Genomic DNA, 20,311 nt, shown 5'->3' with positions numbered 1-20,311 from the left:
AAATTGGAAATTTTTGTTTAAAATCTTGGAAGATAGGGACTTTGGGGACAATTTTATAAAATGGACTAAGTTGATTTATACATCCCAGACAGCATGGATTGTCATGAATGGAGAGTTAACCAAACCATGTGGAATACAAAGAGGCACAAGACAAGGTTGCCCATTGTCACCTTTATTGGTGACAATGGTGCTTGAAGTTTTGAATAGGGACTTAAGACAAGATGAGAGAATTCGAGGTGTAAAGGTGAAACAGGAGAATTACAAATTGAGAGCCTTTGCAGATGACTTGGTGTTGGTTTTGGAGGACCCTTTGAAGGGAATTGAAGCTTTAATTGCAAAGTTGAAAGAATTTGGTGCAGTGGCCACTTTTAAGGTTAATAAGCAGAAAACCAAATTCTTAACTAAAAATATGAAAATACAAGATCAAATGAAACTTGAGAGCAAAACAGGGTTCAAAATTGAGAAAAAGGTAAAATACTTGGGTATTATTTTGTCAAATATGAATTGTAAGTTATTCCAAAATAGTTATATTAAGACTTGGAAAGAAATTAAAAGGGATATGCTACAATGGGATAAAATTCAATTATCGTTGTTGAGAAGAATAGCTACAATTAAATGAATGTCTTACCTAGAACATTATTCCTATTTCAGACAATTCCAGTATTGACAACAGTGACACCATTTAAGCAATGGCAGAAGGATATATTGAGATTTATATGGCAAGGCAAAGAACCAAGGGTTAAATTGAAGGTTCTACAGGATGCAAAAGAAAGAGGAGGTTTGGGCCTACCAGATTTGAGATTATCTTTTGCGGCTAACTGTTTGGTTTGGATGAAGGAATGGATACTAGAAATAGAAGACTGTTGGACCTTGAAGGGCATGATTTAAAATTTGGGTGGCATGGGTATCTATGGTATGACAAAAGTTAAAGCCAATGCAGAGTTTAATAATCATTATGTAAGGCGTGCAATTCTGAGAGTATGGAATAAATACAAACTTAGGTTTTGTTCAAAAATACCTCTCTGGCTGTCATCACAAGAAACTCATTTTAGAAGGGAAATGGTTAGTCCACCTAAATGGTTAACTTATCAGGATTTATTGGAATTCTCTCAGGACCAAATTATAATTAAATCAAGAGAGGACTTAGCAGCAGAAGGGCATGCTTGTCAGTGGTTTCCATATATGCAAATTTTGGAGAGATTCAAATTAGACAAGAATCATTATGACTTTGAGAAATCTAAAACTGAATTTGAAATTGCCCTTTATACAAATAATGTTATTCCCAAAATGTATAAACTTTTGTTGAGGTTTGAGATGGAAGAAGAGCAAGTAAAAGAATGTATGACTAAATGGGCGAAAAACTGTGGACATGATATATTAATGGAGCAATGGGAAAATATGTGGACAAGAGGGTTGAAATTTACATTAAAGGTAAACGTAAAGGTAGTCCCCTGTGCAAGCACTGAGTCATTACTGACCCATGGGGGGACGTTGCACCATGACGTTTTCTTGGCAGACTTTTTACGGGGTGGTTTGCCATTGCCTTCCCCAGTCATCTACACTTTACCTCCAGGAAACTGGGTACTCATTTTACCGACCTCAGAAGGATGGAAGGCTGAGTCAACCTTGAGCCGGCTACCTGAACCTGGCTTCCACCAGGATTGAACTCAGGTTGCGAGCAGAGCTTGAGCTGCAGTACTGCCGCTTACCACTCTGCACCATGGGGCTCTAGTATTAAGCTCTAGTATTAAAGAAAATTTTTACAAAATGATGTATCATTGGTATATGACTCCTGAAAAATTGGCTAGAATGTATAAGGGGGCATCAAATGTATGTTGGAAATGTGCGAAACAAGAAGGGACATATTTTCATATGTGGTGGACATGTGAGAAAGCAAAGAGTTTTTGGTTGCAGATACAATCATTGATTCAGAAGATTTTGAAGATTAAAATTCCGTTTAAACTAGAGACTTTTCTGTTGGGAATAATGGCCAGCCAAGTGGAAAAAAGCTTTAGAACTTTGTTTTTATACTTTATTATGGTGGCAAGAGTATTTTATGCACAAAAGTGGAAAACTCCAACATTGCCTACAGTGGAGGAATGGTGGACAAAGTTTTGGAGTTTGTGTCAATGGCAAAACTTTCTGCATTGATTAGAGAAAGGACATTAGTTAACTTCTTCACTGAATGGAAACCGTTTATAGACTTTTTGCATGAAATGGATAACAAGAATTTGATGACATCTGGATTTATGGATTAAGAAACATGAACAATAGAAAAAAGAGGGGTTTTGTGACAAATAATACAATATGCAAATTGAAGAGAAAACTGTACATGATTCAGCTGTGCTACATGTGGGCCAATCAATGAAACAAGAGTATAATGACTGAATCCTGTATGCACAGCTAAATGTAAGCTCCTATAATAAGGTATAAATCTCCTTGCAGAATGCCTTCTACAAAGCTTTATGCTTCATCTGTGGTTTTCTAGTTTGTGGCTATTTATAAGGAATAATGTCTAACTGATTTCAATAGAAAGTACATCTGTGTAAATATGGTTACAATTCTCTTCCGAGATCAATTTTACAATGAGATTATGAAATTAGATAATACAACAATTATGCAATTACATAATACAACATTTTTAACTCTACTTTATGTTTCATGATATATCGACACATTCTTGTATTCTCTATTTCTGCAAACACTAATTTATTATATTTATTGATTTTGTCCAACTTTAACATTATGTACAGCCTGAATAACAGGGGACACAACGCAGTGAAACATAAACTGCAAACTGAGCTCCTCTGTAAAGAAAGATGAACTCCTAAATCTAATTCATTACAGTGTTTTCCATATAAATATGAACCAAAAATGGGGGGGAAAGGGTTAAAGGCTGATGTGATCTACTACCATCTGCTAAGTATGTCATATTCTAGTTGGTCTTCCATCGACAGATAACTGCATTCACATAATAAGGCAACATTTTCCAAGACAATTTCGCACAACCAGCCACTCAAGTCCAATACATAAAATAATACTGGTTTAAATCTAACAAGAGTGAGAGATGTAATCATATGAACATTTTCAGCTCCCTCTTTACTAGGTACAAAATTTGACCTAGAAACAACTTACTGATAGTCACCCCCCAAAATGTTGTAGTGAGAGATAGATGATAAGTGAGCTCATCATAATTCCAAGACTATTTGAAGAAAGCAATTTTAAAGATAGCAAAATGAAATATGAAAAACACTACTATGGTTGTAGATGCTCCAATGTGACATGTGTTACAAGAGACGGTATATATCACACTGCCACTGTATAGCACAGGAATTTCTCTCAATAGTTTCACAAACCAGACAGTGCACTCACTCTCAATGTGTCAGTTTGGCTGTGGGTTACAGTTCTATGATCAGAGGTTTCTTTTACAGTGAGGTGACTCTGGGGAAGCACAATAAGTAATTATTACCAAGCTGAAGTCCTTTCTACCTCAAAGATTTTTAATTAATGGTGAAATGCTAAGCAGACTTACACCCTTGTAAGTCCATTAAAGTCAAAGGGCTTAAATGGTGTAATTCTTCTTAGGGTTGCATTGTAAATTGCTAAGTGACCTTGAAGCTTCTTTGAAGAACGAACTTCAGTTAAAGTCACTCTAAAAACTGATGTAGACATACTTGAATTCCATAGCAAAATGCAACAAATGAAACAAAGACATGTTTGTTTTTTTAAAAGAGGTCAAATATTTGCATAGACTTTTTAAAAAACATGTGGGACTTCTCCTTTCTAGAATGCACGTGGTGGTAACTAATGAATGCTCCTTCAAGTCAAAATCTCTCTGTGCATGGGAAGCTAGAAGACTTACCTTTCTACATAATCTTGCTAGTATGAGAGGAATGAAAATAGATATGGGAGGTGGTCTCCTCTGTTGACCACAAGAAGTGCAAGCTTTTTGCAAAATTAGGCAGATCAGTCCAGGGCACTACCTGAGCAAATATCAAATTGAAAATACAAACTGTTCTGCCAGGAATTAGCAGAAAGGAACTTCAGTCTTCGGCAACTACCTACAAATATATAAGATCCACAAGCAGATAGGACTAGAGATTTTGTTGGACATACACAGTGCAAGGCCCAAATTCCACATTCCAACTCACATTAAAACACATGAAGTATATTCACATCTATGCCATTTCATCGACTTGTCAGAACAAGGTAGTTTATATTTGTACAGCTCATAAGAAAATCAGATTTTTAATCTATGTTTCTGGAAGGTTTTGTATGAATTTGTATTTAAAGATGCATAGAACTCACGAATTTGGCAAATAGTTTCTTTTATTTTTACTTTTTTTTTAGAAGAGTGAACTTGAGCCCACCTTTCTGAACATTACCCAGTTTTAGTGCCCACCTGTCAAAAACTGGAACATTTTGTAGACAATTAGAATCAAGAAGAGAAGCTATTCTCAGAATATTTGCAATAGCTACGTTTGTGTGAAGTGGATGTATAAACCTCAACTTATAAATGCATTTTAAAAATTATAAGTAATCTTAGAAAATCATCAAGATTGGCTTTAAAAAAAACTTACCATAGAAAGAATGTAAAACCAAAACAAAAGCATTACATTGTCATTGAAAACAGTACAGAACCTAATATTTCCTACCAACTATACACAAAAAGAAGAAAGATTATCTCCTCATCAACATGAAAGATGCTTCCCCTTTTATGCATTATTTTGAAGTATACTTCCCCAAGGCAAATCTTGTACATGGTGTGCTAATGGAATACCAAACTAATCCATTTCCATTTACACACATGCACATTGTGTATTTGCAGAATAACTTCCAAACTCACCTTGACATTTTCTGAGGGATTTAACCAGAGATTTTTTTTTTAAAAAAAAAACATTAAGGGCAATCCAAGTAATTTTGAATTTGATTTAGCCAAGCTTTGGCCACGCATTCACCACATTCGTGAAAATGGTATGCAAATTAAATTAATTGCATGTAGCTAAGGTGTATACATTAGCAGCCATTCACAGGCACCTAGTATACTTGTCAGAGTTCAATAAGTTGTCCACTTCTGCTTTATAGCATCAGAACCATTTCCCTGTCATTTGGTCTATTGGTAGTGACTATGGTTGTAGAAGAGCAATAGATGATTGATGCTTACTCCATACATTAATACTTTATGCACTGGATGAGGAAACAGCAGCTTTACTTACTGGGGCTTTAATACATGAAGCTTTACATTCTCTACAAAGTAAAGACTTTCCATTTACCACTGGAGATGTAATTAGTTCATACAAGCTATGAAAACTGAGCTCTATCTTAGCAGCACATGCACAATCCACATTCAGATGAGTGGAAGCTCAGAGCATTCTATGTAGTGCTAAATGCAATATCAATCCCGCACCAAACTCTTCTTGGTGCTCTGTAGGTAAACAGGATGTTTTTACTCAAATGTTGCTTCATGCAGACTTACAGTGCTGTCAACATAGGCTTCAGTCCATATCACATCATGCTCTTGATCAATCACTTTGGGTCGACTAAGCACATGTAGATATTCCATGACATTTTCCTGAACATCAGCTAGAGTAGAGATCTGAGTGAAAAACCCTGTTGAAATTGAAAGAAAAAAAAATCATGTACACGAGACCATGTGGACAGAGCTGAGCATGGAATGCTGTACCAAACACTATGCATAATGATTATGTTCATCTCATCTTCTGTTCACACCTCAACAAACGGAAAAAAAAAACCCTGCAGAAAAAAATCCCAACAAAAAAACCCTGTCAAGCATTAATTTGTGGAAGCACAAGTCTGTGAAATGATATGTCAGCCCTGAAAGGTTCCATTCCTCATGAGTGTTATACACCATTGCACAGCCTGTCTTAATTTTTTTGGTTCCAAGACTATTGAGATTTCAGCTTTAGGATAAAATAAAGGTGGATTTGTTCTTAAAGGCAAATGTTTTATAAATGCCGAAGCTTTGTGAATTTAACACCCCACAACTATTCCAAGTATCCAGCATCACAAAACCTTATACATTTTTTGGTTCCATCCAACTTTGGCTTTAATAGTTCTAAATCTGAATGCTTCATATTATGATTCTTTAGCCAGAGAAAGAAAAGGCTGATCTGGTTTTTATATTGTTCTTGACTCTTCCATATTATATTTTCTTCTTTACCACCAGTACTGAATGTAGTGATGATCCTAATTAGAGATGGGCACAAACCAGAAAAAAAACAAACTGTGCAGTTCGTGGTTCGCCGCATTTCATGAACCATGAACTTTCACGAACCTGCCCTGGTTTGCGAACTGGTTCGTGAAAATGTTACATCCAGGTCAGCAAATCGCCACTTCTGGGTCAGCAGAAGATCTGCAGGAAGTCCATCCCCTGTTACCTAGGAAATTGATTGATCGGTGCCAGGCTGTCTGCAGTGACGAATCAAAAAACCAAATGAACCAGCATAAAGTTCATGGCGGTTTGTCAGAAATGGGCTCTGATGAACCGCTGGTTCATGAACCACAAACCGGCCCAGTTCATCATGAACTTTGGTTTGTATTTTGGTTTGTGCCCATCTCTAATCCTAATACTATGTATAATGATGCTCACAGTTGTACAAAACAAGGACCAAATTTGCAGTTATAAGGAATTTGCAAGGTACTGTGAGTATTGTGAACATTACAATTGTTGATTTTAGTGTTGCCCAGTGTTGATATTTTATTATTTGCTAAACTCAAACAGCAGTTACTTCTAGTAAAATAGAGATTAGTGGTGAGTGATCTGGCACTGGAGAATGATAGAACATCTACCAGGATGTGGCATGTTTGTCTGTGCATAAATGCATGTGCATACCTACAAGAAGTCATATACACAGTTCATGATATGTAGAGGGTCAGATAATGATATCATGTGTTCTATATAATTAGATCAAGTGATGATATATATTAGAAACGTTTGTCCCAAATAGTAAAAAATCACAAACAAAAAGCAGCTCCAGATTTGTTAAACTTACAATTGCCAAGCCTCACCTGAAAACTGGTGGAAGATCAGGCAGGGACAGGGGAGGTGGCCTGATGGCATAATGTCATGCCTAGAGAAACCTAGAAATGACATCATACCTTTCTAGGAATTGGGCAAAACTCAAACTGTATATGGTGGGCAATCTTCCAGCAATCTGTTCCTCTGCCCGCTGATCACCAGCTGATCAGTGGGAGGACAACTCAACAGGACAGACGCCCCCGTAATACAATTAACAATTGATAATTGAATTTTTTAAATTTTTTTAATTATTATTATTATAACATATGTACATAATCATACATTGAACCGTATACATCTATTTTTACCCCTTCCCTCCCCCCCACCCCCCATTATATCTTCATATCTTTAACCATGTGCACAGATTCTTCATACGGGCTTGAATGCTTGGGTTGGCTTCCCCCCTTTCCACCCAGTGCCTATAACACGACCATTTACTTGTAATCTTTTGACGCTTATCCTCCCATGTCTCATCAGCAGTTATCTGTACAAATATATCCGATTGTACACGTTCAAAGACATAATTGTTCCATTTTTCCATTGACCATTTATGCTTGTCCTTCCATCCCAATGCTATTACAGCCATTCCGGCTAAAATCATAATTTTATATAGGTCTTGCTTATTTCCATCTACTCTTTTATTTCCCAATATTCCGGAGATAAGCAGATCCCTATTAACCTCTATATTAACTTGAAATAAACCAGACATTACCCTTATAATCTTTTGCCAATATTCCTTGACCACATTACAATCCCACCACATATGCGCATATATACCAACTTCTTGACCACAATGCCAGCATTTAGGGCTCATTCCTTTAACTATATACGATATCTGAGCCAGTGTTCTATACCATTTCCATATAAATTTCCTGGCCAATTCTTTATCTTTATCCATTTTAATTTTATTTATACATTTCATTATTTCTTGAATCGTTTCCTGATGAGATAAGCCTTCTCGCTCCCATTTATTCTGTATTATCCTTATCATCCTTTCCTTATCTCTTATCATTAATTTATATAACGCCCCTGCTAGCCCTTTCTCTTTTATTTGTCTTTTACTTAGTATATCATCAATTTCTGTTTTTACCCCAATTATCTCCTCTACTTTTTCAGATTTAATTAATGCATATAATCCTTGCACCTCCAACCAGTATTGTTTTCCAATTTTCTCCAGCAAGTTATTTTTTGCAACTAAAGTCCCACCTTCAGCAAACAAATCTTTTAATCTATTAAATCCAAATTCTTCTAATTTCTTCCACCCACCAGTGTCTGTATATTCCTTATTTATATATTTTAATGGAGTCCACTTTGAGTAAACCGGCATCCATTTCCTATACCATCTTTTCCAGATACCTAGTGCCGTTTTCCTTGGGCCAATCGCCTTCTTATAAGCCATCTGAACATCCCTATTAAAGATCCCCTCTCTTCCTATTCTATTATTTATCTCATTCTCCATCCTAACCCATTTAACTCTATCATTATGCCCAATCTCTATTAAATATTTCAATTGAAACGCCTCATAATACAATTCCAGATTTGGTACCCCCCCCATCCCATCTCCTCCTGTGATGCATAATTTACTATATCTGGAGTTCTAGCCCTTTTGCTTCCAAAAACCCAGTTTTTGAGCACCTTATTCCAGGTTTTAAACCAATTTGTTCTTATTGGGAGCGCAATTACTTGAAATAAATATAATAATTTTGGCACCAGAAACATCTTAACTTCCCTAACCTTACCTAAGATAGACAAGTTCTTATTTTTCCAAGCTCTCATATCTTTCTTAACCTTCCTCCATACTTCTTTATAATTCACATCTGGGATCTTGGCCACATTTTTAATAATATTCACTCCCAAGTATTTAATTTTTTTTCTCTTAGAGTCCATCCTTGTCATTTTTACTATTTCCTTCCTTTCCTCTCTGTTTACATCCCAAAATAAAATTTCAGACTTGTCCATATTGACTCCCAAACCAGACACCTCTTCAAAATCCTTCAAGATAATCAAGAGTTCTCTTACACCCTCTAGTGGGTTTACCAAAAATAATAAAATATCATCTGCATACATATTTATTTTAATTTCCTCCTTACCCTTTTTATACCCTTGTATCCTTACTGAATTTCTTATCCTATCTGCCAGGTACTCCATACCCATCACAAATAGTAGTGGTGAGAGTGGGCAACCTTGTTTAACGCCTCTTTGTATATTAAATTGTTCAGAGACTCCATCATTCACCCTTACCACTGCCTTCCCGTCTTCGTATAATTCTTGAACTGCCCTCACAAAGTTTTCTCCTATTCCTGCCTTCGTCATAATATTCCATAAAAAAGTATGCATTATAGTATCGAAGGCCTTATATACATCTAATTTCAGTAAAGCCAATTTCCCTTTTGTCCTACTTGTTAATACGTTTAACACATTTCGTATAGGGTGCCCTATATATCTTCCTCTTATGAAACCATATTGGTCTTCTTTGATTATTTTAGGCAGAACCTTTTCCAAGCGTTTTGCCAAAATCTTTGTAAATATTTTATAGTCTGCATTCAGTAAGCTGATTGGTCTATATGAACCCACCTCTATAGGGTCCTTCTGTGGTTTTCCTATCACTACTATTTCAGCGAATTTCCACGTACCTGGAGCCCTTCCCCCTTCTAAAATATTATTAAATCCTTTTTTTCATTTCTGGGCCAATGATATCAATTGTTTCTTTATAAAAATCCATAGTAAACCCATATAATCCCGGGGACTTCTTTCTCTTAAATGTTCTAACAGCCTCTACAATTTCCTCCAGAGAAATTTCTTCATTTAACCCTAGTCTATCATCTTCCTCAATCTTGGTTTCCAAACTTCCTCTACTAATGCTTTTATTTTCCTCTTTATATAATGTTTGGTAAAATTCCACCAATTCCTTCCTTATTTCTTTAGAGCTTTCTGTAAGTATTTTCCTTTTAGTCCTAATAGCTTTTACTCTCTGCTTATCCCTTCTTTTCTTTAAGTAATTTGCTAATCTCCTAGTTGATCTTATTGACATTCTCTGAAAATCATTCTTAATCATATTATCTCTCTTCCAAATTGTAAACCAATCTAACTCTTCCAATTCTTGTTTTAATTTTCTTAACTGCCCCTGTCTACTTCTTAAATATTTGCTTTGCTGCTGTTGTTGGGAGTGCTTCAATTTCTTTAATTTTCTTCTGCCTTCCCAGATACCATTCCCTCTTAATAAGTTTCTCTGTCATTATGCAATGCCCTCTTATGACAGCTTTAAATGCATCCCACACTATCGGGATCTCTCCCATACCACTGTTCTCTTTAAAGTACCAGCTGTTTTGTTTTCTGATCTATTCCCTATCCCTGTCTTTACCCATTATTAGGTTATTATATCTCCATCTCCTACTTTGCTCTCCCCCTTCACTTCCTAGCTCCACAAACAAATGGGGCATGATCTGAAATCCATATTCCTAAGGTCTGGGCTCTCTTAATCTGAAGTTCCTTCCTGTTTGTAATTAGCAGATAATCTATATATGTATAAGTCTTGTGTCTATTAGAAAAGAAAGTGGGTTTAGTACTAGTGTTCCCCATCTCAAAAACATCTTTTAATCCCCATTTATTCAACTTGAGAGAATGGTCTGTCTTTAAACTCCAATTAAAATCTCCAGTAACAATTATATTTCCCCCCTCAGCAAAGTTCTGTAATTTATCCAAAGTCTTCCTTATAAATTTTTTTTGCCCTTTATTCGGGCCATAAATGCTAGCCATTGTGAAAATCTGCTGCATCATTTTAATTTTTAAAAACACATATCTACCATCATTATCTTTCTTCTGCTTCAAAACCTCGAAATTGAGATTTTTATTACATAATACAGCAACACCTCTGGCCTTATTCGTTGTTTTTGACTCTACTTTTAATCCCCATTGTTGGGAAGACAGCAAAGGTTTATTATTTTCTTTAGCTCTATGCGTTTCCTGAAGACATAATAAATCAACTTTCATTTTCCTTTCCAGCTCCAACACCCTGTAACGCTTAGTGTCTGAAGTCAACCCATTCACATTAAGAGACAAAACTTTTAAAGTACTATCCATCATCCCATACTAAATTTATTCCTTGAATTCCTCCGTGCACATATGTTTTCAACTGATTTGTAATTCTTACTTCCCCCCTCCCCCTTCCCACCTGAGACTCAAATAGAGATCTCTGTGAACTCTGTCTCATGGTAACCTTGGAAAATAATATACTCTGCAATAGCTACTATTTGATTTATATTCTTTCATAAATTCAATTAATCTAAATATACATACAATTAGCATTGAACAGTAAATGAAATAGAATGTATTGGAGCTTATATGTCGTAGCTCAGTCATACAAACATGTATACAACAGTTCCAATTTGCAACAAATGTTGCTAATAAAAGTATAAATTGCAGATATCCACTTATAATGTCAATTTGCAACAAATGTTGCTAGTAAAGGAACAGACCACAGATATCCATTTGCAATGTCAATTTGGTCTTCAGGCTGCAATTGACAGTTAAAGAAAGGATTCCCAACAATGGATCAAGCAAGAGATCGCTGAATTAGATTCTTCCATGAAAAACAATCCCTCTGCACAGACCAGGAACTGGCAGATGTTTACCAAAACCAGAGAAACTATCTATTGCACACTACTTACGGAATTGCAGAACAAGAAGGAGAAGAAATTCTCAAAACTCCTGCATGCAACAGAGAACAAGACCACTTTGGATCCACCTAGCAACATTATCAACCTCTCCAGCCACAAACTGAGCCCAGCAGAGGAATCTGTCCTCTCACGTGGACTATCTTTTTGCCCAGCCAGACCCACACAAACCATACAACTTTGTGGAGACCTGGAGGCCTATTTTAGACGCCTAAGACTGAAAGAATTCTTCAACCACTCTGCTGAACAAAACGATGAACAAAGCACTGAACAGACACCATCACAGCAGCAATCACCCTCCCAACCCAGCAATGCACAATCATTGTTACAAAGCTCCAGAAAAAAGAATTCCACATGGATACCCGCTAAGGGCCGCAACTCCTCATTGGACTTTTACATTGAATGCTTCCGTCGACGTACCCAGGCTGAGATAATTGACAAACAAACACCACCTAAAGCAGAACCTCAGCCGTGCAGAAAGAGATGCCATAAACAGCCTCCAAAATAATTCTGGCATCGTAATCAAGGAAGCTGACAAAGGCGGAGCAGTTGTCATCATGGACAAACATAACTACATACAAGAAGCAGAAAGACAACTCTTTAACACAACATTCTATAAAATACTACCTTCTGACCCTATGGAGCAATACAAAAGAGAACTCAATAAAATATTAAAGACACTCCCCATGGACATACAAGAATGCATCCATACGGACACACCCCAGGAACCACGACCAGGAAGATTCTACCTACTACCCCAAATCCACAAACCAGGTAACCCGGGACATCCCATTGTTTCAGGAATAGGCACTATCACAGTAGGAGTCTCAGGATACATGGACTCTATCCTCAGGCCCTATGCCACCAGCACACCCAGCTATTTACGGGACACCACTGACTTCCTCAGGAAAATACAGTCCATTGACAACCTACCAGATGACATCATCCTAGCAACTATGGATGTGGAGGCTCTATACACGAATATCCCACATGCAGATGGACTGCAAGCCATAAGGAATATTATTCCGGACAAAACCACAGCACACCTCGCCACTGAACTTTGCCACTTCGTACTCACTCACAATTACTTCAAATTTGGTGACAGCTTATATCTACAGGTTAATGGCACAGCCATGGGCACATGCATGGCACCACAATATGCTAACATATTCATGGCGGACTTGGAGCAACGCTTCCTCAGCTCCCATCCACTGAAACCACTACTATACTTAAGATTCTTGGATGACATCTTTATCATTTGGACCCATGGGAAGGAAGCCCTTGAGAGATATCATCGGGACTTCAACAACTTTCACCCTACTATCAACCTGAGCCTGGACCACTCTACACAACAGGTACACTTCCTGGACACCACTGTACAACTACATAATGGACGGATAAATACCACCTTATACCGGAAACCCATAGACCGATACTCATATCTACATGCCTCCAGCTACCACCCTAAACATACCACTCGGTCTATTGTCTACAGCCAAGCCTTACGTTACAATCGTATCTGCTCCAATGCTTTTGATCGGGACTCCCACTTAAGAGATTTACAACAAGCATTTTTGGGACTACAGTACCCACCAAATGACGTGAGGAAACAAATTGACAGGGCCAGACTAGTACCCAGAAACAGCCTGCTCCAGGACAAACCTAAAGGAACGAACAACAGAACACCACTGGTTGTCACCTATAGTTCCCAGCTCAAACCCATCCAACGTATCATCAGTGATCTACAACCCATCCTGGAAAATGATGCCTCTCTCTCAGAAGCCCTGGGTGGAAGACCTCTCCTTGCCTACAGACAGCCCCCCAACCTGAAACAACTTCTCACTTACAATCATGAATCGGCTAGCAGAGTCACCAGCACAGGTACCAGGCCCTGCAACAGACCCAGATGCCAGCTCTGCCCTTATATTTACCCAGGAAATACAATGACAGGACCCAATGGAGTCAACTACACTGTCTCTGGCTCTTACAACTGCTCATCCTCCAATGTGATATATGCCCTCATGTGCCAACCATGTCCATCTGCTCTGTACATTGGACAAACCAGCCAACCTCTGCGCAAAAGAATAAATGGACACAAATCTGACATTAAAAATGGCAACATCCAGAAACCAGTGGGAGAACACTTCAATCTACCAGGACCTTCCATCAAGGACTTAAAGGTCACTGTAGTTCAACAGAAACCTTTCAAAAACAAAATCCAACGGGAAGCTGCTGAATTGGAATTCATATGTAAATTTGACTCATCAGGCTGGGATTGAATAGAGACTATGAATGGTTATCTCATTATCAGAAGTAACTGACTTCTTTAACAGAAGCAAACTGATCTCCATATCAGAAGCGACTGTTTGCATCTACTCCTCCCTCCCCTCTCCACCTATATATTTGACCAGTTTCTTCTTGCCCTCCATGCATCTGATGAAAGGAACTGCGATTCTCGAAAGCTTATGCTACAATAAAGTTGGTTAGTCTTAAAGGTGCTACTGGACTCTTTTCGATTTTACTACTACAGACTAACACGGCTCACTCCTCTGCATCTATGACCAACTTCTTCCCTGGATAATCATTTAGCAATGTAAATTTCCTCAGGCTGCAGTTGCCAGTTAAACAAAGGATTCCCAACTTCTTCCCTGGGTAATCATTTAACAAGGTAAATTTCCCACAGGATTCCGGTTAATGTCCTGTTTTGTAGTCCTTCCTCTTTATCACAGGAATTTTGTTTATTTTGTGTCGCAGCACATAAATTCACAACCGCAATTAATGCTTGGTCTCAGGCTGCAATTTATACTTTTATTAGCAACATTTGTTGCAAATTGGAACTGTTGTATACATGTTTGTATGACTGAGCTACGACATATAAGCTCCAATACATTCTGTTTCATTTACTGTTCAATGCTAATTGTATGTATATGTAGATTAATTGAATTTATGAGAGAATATAAATCAAAAAGTAGCTATTGCAGAGTATATTGTTAATTGTATTACGGAGGCGTCTGTCCTGTTGAGTTGTTATCTATACCCGTAATTGCCTTGATCTAGTCAGTGATCAGTGGGAGGAGGCAGACCAGCAAAATGTGCGCAGCAACCCCATGCAATGACATCACTTCATGCTGTAAGTAGCATCGTCACATGGGAATGACAGATGTGTGCCTGTTCCTGCTACCCCCCTCCCCAATCTCCCCACTTCCCATTGATTGTCAAAGGAGATCTGGCATCCCTATCTATGGTACTTTTTCCTAGTTCTTTCTAGGAATTACCAAGTTGACCAATTCATAGAGAGGTCTGACATGGCTTCTGGGCTTTTCTGAAACAGATGGCATGCCATTGCCAACAGCTACTTTTAATTTTAATTTCTCCTGCTGTCACTCTGAGTTGGAGATGCCAGCTGGGGCGGGGAATTGCCCACTCTCACTCTCACTAACTAACTGGGCCTACCTGCATGTAACATGAAAACATATGTAGCAAAAACCTGACTACTGCCTTTCCTAAGGAAAAGCGTTTGGGGGTGGGCGGTATTTGGAGTAGAGTATGAGGAGAGATTGCCAACTCCCCCCCCCCCCACACACACACGCACATTGCTCCCAGCAGCTTTTCCTTCTGGAAGTTTGCAAATGCATCTCATGGATGAAAGACTGTTAAGGCAATCATCAGATGGGCAAAGGTCCAAATGCCTCATACTTTTCTACCCCAAATCTCTCTCCCAAGTTTTCTCCTAGAAAAAGGTACTTGAAGGGCTTTTATTATATATGCAATTCTGTCCACAGTCTGCAGATATTGGAAATGCTGTTGGAGTAGGCAGGTATTGAGCATACTTGTATTACAGTTATTCCTTGGTAGTATAATACCTAACAACTGCATGACTGTTTGCAACTCCGTAAGTTACAAAGCCTCTTGTCCCCATTGTGTCTTTGCCCCAGACTCCATGCAGTTGATCTGAGGAATTTCCTCTACTTCTTTCTGCATTGCCAGCTACATGGATGGTGCATAATTAAAACTGACATTAAAAGAAAAAGAGGCCTTAACATTACCATAGCGATGTAGACTATTTTCTTAATGACTTGCTTAATACTGGTTCTTTTGTTTGTGGCTAACTAAAACATTAAGATCTGCCTTTGTTTTTACAGCTGGCAAATTTTCAGTTCAAATGGACTGTTGAGAGAGAGGCAATGGCTGAATACTTTAACATTTGGCATGTTGAACACTAGGAAAACATTACTTGTTCATCTGAAGATCCTGGTAATATTTTAATCCTTCGGGCATACTCTCCTACAGGCGAAGAGGAAGATTGTTGTATACTTTCTTAAGCCATTCTGAAGCAGCTTTGGGGTCTTGACTGTTTTAATGTATTTAAAATGGGTTGCTGCTTTGCCTCATTAAGTCCATGCTCCCTCAAGATAAAGCCTACTTATGTAACAGGCAGGGAAACATGCTGATGTAGGAGTGGGGAGTCTAACACAGGGTGATGTAAATTTACGCAGTAATCCAGTTTTAGAGAAAGAATTTCACTATACATAATCCAGTCAACTGGAAATTTTTCAAACACCATCTCTGCAGTGCTTCCAAGGGGAAAATCACCACAAGGAAAATTGATTTTCAGGGTAGTGGCCTTTGTGACAGCTACACAGTTTGGCTTAGCCATCCATGTAAGAATTAGACTGCAGTGCAGCCTTTCTGACGCTCTGTAGAATGGCATTGACAAGTCTTGATACTCTCTTGTGGCTATTATCCTTCACCTCCACCCACCAAAAGAATTTGGTAGGATTGCAGCTGAGAAGGCTCAAGACTTAATTTATGTGAGTTACATGCTTGTGATTTTGCAGTAGCATCCATATCAGAGCAATGAACAAACCATGAAGTAGCATAAAAATTAAGAAACTATATAACTGTTAATAAATGAAGTTCATTATGAATGAATGCAGTTAACAAGGAGAGATCCTTCTGACTTCCTTATATAAATTAAAATACCATTTTTAAAGCAATAGTGGAAATTATCCAGATTTATGCAGGTATAGCTTTGTTAAATTTAGTATTCGCTGAACTGGTGAAGAAAAGGAAATGCTGGAATGTAAAAACTGTCTTGAGTCTACAGTGGGATTAATTAATATACTACTACTGCAAGCTAGCACACTGTTTGTCCCACAAATACGTTGTTGTTACTATTAAAACGTTGTGTGTGAGCACTGTGTGTGAGAAGAAGCCAGAGAAAAGTCAAGCATAGATATCGGTTGACTCACAACTAGAGGTGGGCACGAACCAGCAAAATTCTAAACCGCATGATTTGTGGTTTGTTGCGTTCCACGAACCGCAAACCAGGAACTTTTATGAACTTTGCCTGGTTAGCAAACCAGTATGTTCGATTTGTGGTTCATCACTTCCCCAGGCCCTAGAACGCACCCCCCCCCCCGTACACTCTGAGATGCCAAACTTGCAGGGAGTTTTCAGTAGACTCTCCTCCAGCCATTTCAGGAAACCAAGAACCTCCTCTGCTCCTACATGGCCAGCCTGGGACAAGCCATCCCTGTGATCCACGTGCTGGACCAGGCACTGGCCAAAGAACTGGAGCAGAGGAAAGCCCTTCTGTCCAGGGTCAGGTTTCTTGGTGAGAAGGTTGCAGGGGGCCCTCCGCTTGCATCTTCTCTGCCTGAAATGGCTTCAGGACACAGACCATTTGAGAGAGGACTAGCCAGTCCATGGAGCTAATGCTGAGCTCCTCTCCCTCCTGCGAAATGGGCACAGAGGACATGATATCCTGCACCTCATTTCTTTGCTTCAACAGACAAGTCATCATGATGTAGGTGGTTCCAATGGGTGGGCATGTCTTCAAAGAGCTGGTGCTTGGGGTGCCCCTCCTCCCCCTGCCTCTTGTGCAGAAGAATGAATGCTGTGGGAAAAGGAGGCAGCCAGATGCCAGCAGCTGTCCAACAAGGCATGCATGTCTAATGTTCCCTGCCTCTTGTGCAGATGGTGGGAAGAATGAATGCTGTGGGGAAAGGAGGTAACCAGATGCCAGCAGCTGTTCAACAAGGCATGCGTGTCTAATGTTCCCTGGTCCCAGCTGGCCTTGTTGGTCCTACCCAGCCCTAGAGCATCCCTCATGACCAGGTGCAGCTTGCGCGCCAGGTAGAAAATGCCCTCAAGGGACGTGTCATTAAGGACTGCCACCATGTTTCTACCAGCGTACATGACCATGTAGCCATGGACAATATCACCTGCATGCACCCACTCCCTCAGTCCAGCCTTGATAGCCTTGGCAATCTTCCTCCCCATGTGGTCCTCATCCATCCCCCACGCCTGGAGCAGAACCACTCTGTAGCCCCGCAGCCAGGCTGTCCCCTCCTCCTCGGGCCCTGATATAACTTGGTGGTCTAGAGGTCTTCCAATTGCCACCAGTGAGGGCAAGGTAGCCATGCTGATGGATGCTCCACAGATCTGCCGTGAAGTGCACGGTTTGCCCTTGTGCTCTGGTTTGAGGTTTCTAATGCTTGTGATAAATTGTTCTCAGTAGCTTTATGCACAAATAGCAGAGTGATATGTTAAAAGAATGGGATTTGATTCTAAGGTTACCAGTGCCAACTCTGAGAGCCAAGCTACAAGAGATTAATTACACGAGGAACAGCACGTGAAGGGAGTTGCAATGTTAGCCGGGAAGCTGAGTTTTAAAAGCGATTGTAAGGCTTTGTTAATTTCCTCTCTACAGAGCCAGGGAGATCACTGCTCAGAGGATTTGTTAATTTCTTCTTTGCCTCCTCAAAGCTCTGTCAGTTTCACCTTCCCTTCTTGGAGGCAGAGGAAATAAACAAACCTTCTGAGCAGCAATCTGTAAAGAGGGGAAATTGACAAAGCCTTCTGATCTCTTTTAAAACTCAGCTTCCCAGCTAACATTGTGACTCCCTTCACGTGCTTCTCCTCATGTAATTCATTTCTTGTAGCTTGGCTCTGAGTTGCGAGATTCTTGGAGAGTTGAGGTGGAAAGTGGGGTTTAGGGAGAGGAGGGACCTCAGCAAGGTATAATACAATAAAGTCCACCCTTCAAAGCAGCTATTTTCTGCAAGGGATCTGAGTAGAGATGCCAGGTCTCCCTACCTTCCTTTTTATTTTATAAACAATAAAGGAGATACAGAAAAGAAAAATAAGGATAATCAGGAATACACATTACACTAAGGAAAGACTGAGATACCAATTACATAGATTATTTAGAATACAATAACCATATACCATTTGAATATTATATTCAAGTTTATAACAACCATTCTCAGAGACATTTCCTCTCTTTTACTATATATCTCACTATTAAATCAAATAATAAAATACCATATTGTATGGTATTTAACAGCAGACATTTAACAATGTCTGCTGTTTTACTTTTCTTACCACCAAACTTACTGTATAAAACGTATTATGATCTGTACATTTTTAATACTAGCAATACTATAACATAATGCACCAAATTATGCTAACTATACTAAATTAGTCAAATTAAATATGTTTCTGTTTTGGAAATGTTGAGACTTAAAATAAAGAATATTTCTATAACTTCAGTTAATCTGAGCTCCTATCCAAATTTACATTATTTATTCATATATTTTATTTCTCATCTTTATCTATAATAGGCAAAGTAATTTTCCCATTTTTCAAATTCTTTGATGGGTCTTCTGTTTATATAATTCATTAATTTTACCATTGCCACATATTCTGCCATTTTATCCTTCCAGTTTTCTCTGGTTGGGCATTCTTCATCTTTCCATTTACTTGCCATTACTACCCTTGTTGCTGTTAGCATATACCTCTAAGATTCATGTAATGTTTTCTCAATATTATCTGGCATTATTCCCACAAACATAATCTCTAGTTTCACTGCAAAATCCATTTTTAAGATCTTTTGAATCTTTGCATGTATTACTTTCCATTTTTAAAAAAATGTTTTGCACATGGTAAAAGGTGTCTTCTACATCTTTACACTTCCAACACATCCCTCTATATTTCTTAACCATTTTGCTATATATTTTGGAGTTATATACCACCAATAGAACATCTTGTACCAATTTTCTCTTAATATTTGGTTTGCAGTAAATTTTATTCCCTTCATCCATAAATTTTCCCACTTTTGAAATGTTATCACTTCTCCAAAATTCTGAATCCATTTTGACATACACATTTTAACTTGTTCTGTTTCTGTGTCATATTGAAGTGGAAGTTTATAAATTTGCCCCAACATGAGTTCTTTCCGCTGAATAATGATCTTTTCAAAATCTGTTAGATCTCTTAATCAGCCTCTGCCATGCTTTTATTTTTCCTTGAGAGTTTATCATATCTTTATAAATTATGAAATCATTCATTTTCCTCATATGTTTATCACAGAAGGCATCTATTGGTGACATTACTGGTGACATTAATGGACTACTAATTCTCATGGAATCCCAGATTTTAAGCAGACTGTCTCTAATTACATGACTTGTGTGTTGTATTCTTGGCCTTTTCTTTAGCCAGAGGTAATTATGTAGCCCTTCTCTCAGATCTGCTGTTTCTAGCTTTATTAACCTATCATTTGGATTTTGGATCAAATCTGTAATCCATATCAGAC

General features: G+C 38.4%; 1 protein-coding gene across 1 annotated transcript in view; it reads right to left on the bottom strand.

Moving 5' to 3' along the window:
* The window catches only part of CACNA2D3 (calcium voltage-gated channel auxiliary subunit alpha2delta 3), a 1,057,886-nt gene that overhangs the window by 310,133 nt on the left and 727,442 nt on the right, over window positions 1-20,311 (bottom strand). The window contains exon 13 of the mRNA XM_054976383.1: window positions 5,477-5,610. Within this exon, the coding sequence (XP_054832358.1) occupies window positions 5,477-5,610 (134 nt within the window). The remainder of the gene's footprint in view (window positions 1-5,476; window positions 5,611-20,311) is intronic.

The sequence above is a fragment of the Eublepharis macularius genome, chromosome 4 (genome assembly GCF_028583425.1).
Source record: "Eublepharis macularius isolate TG4126 chromosome 4, MPM_Emac_v1.0, whole genome shotgun sequence".
In the NCBI taxonomy this organism is placed as follows: Eukaryota; Metazoa; Chordata; class Lepidosauria; order Squamata; family Eublepharidae; genus Eublepharis; species Eublepharis macularius.
Note: the sequence above shows the minus strand (reverse complement) of the source record. Positions and strands in the feature narration are given on the sequence as shown.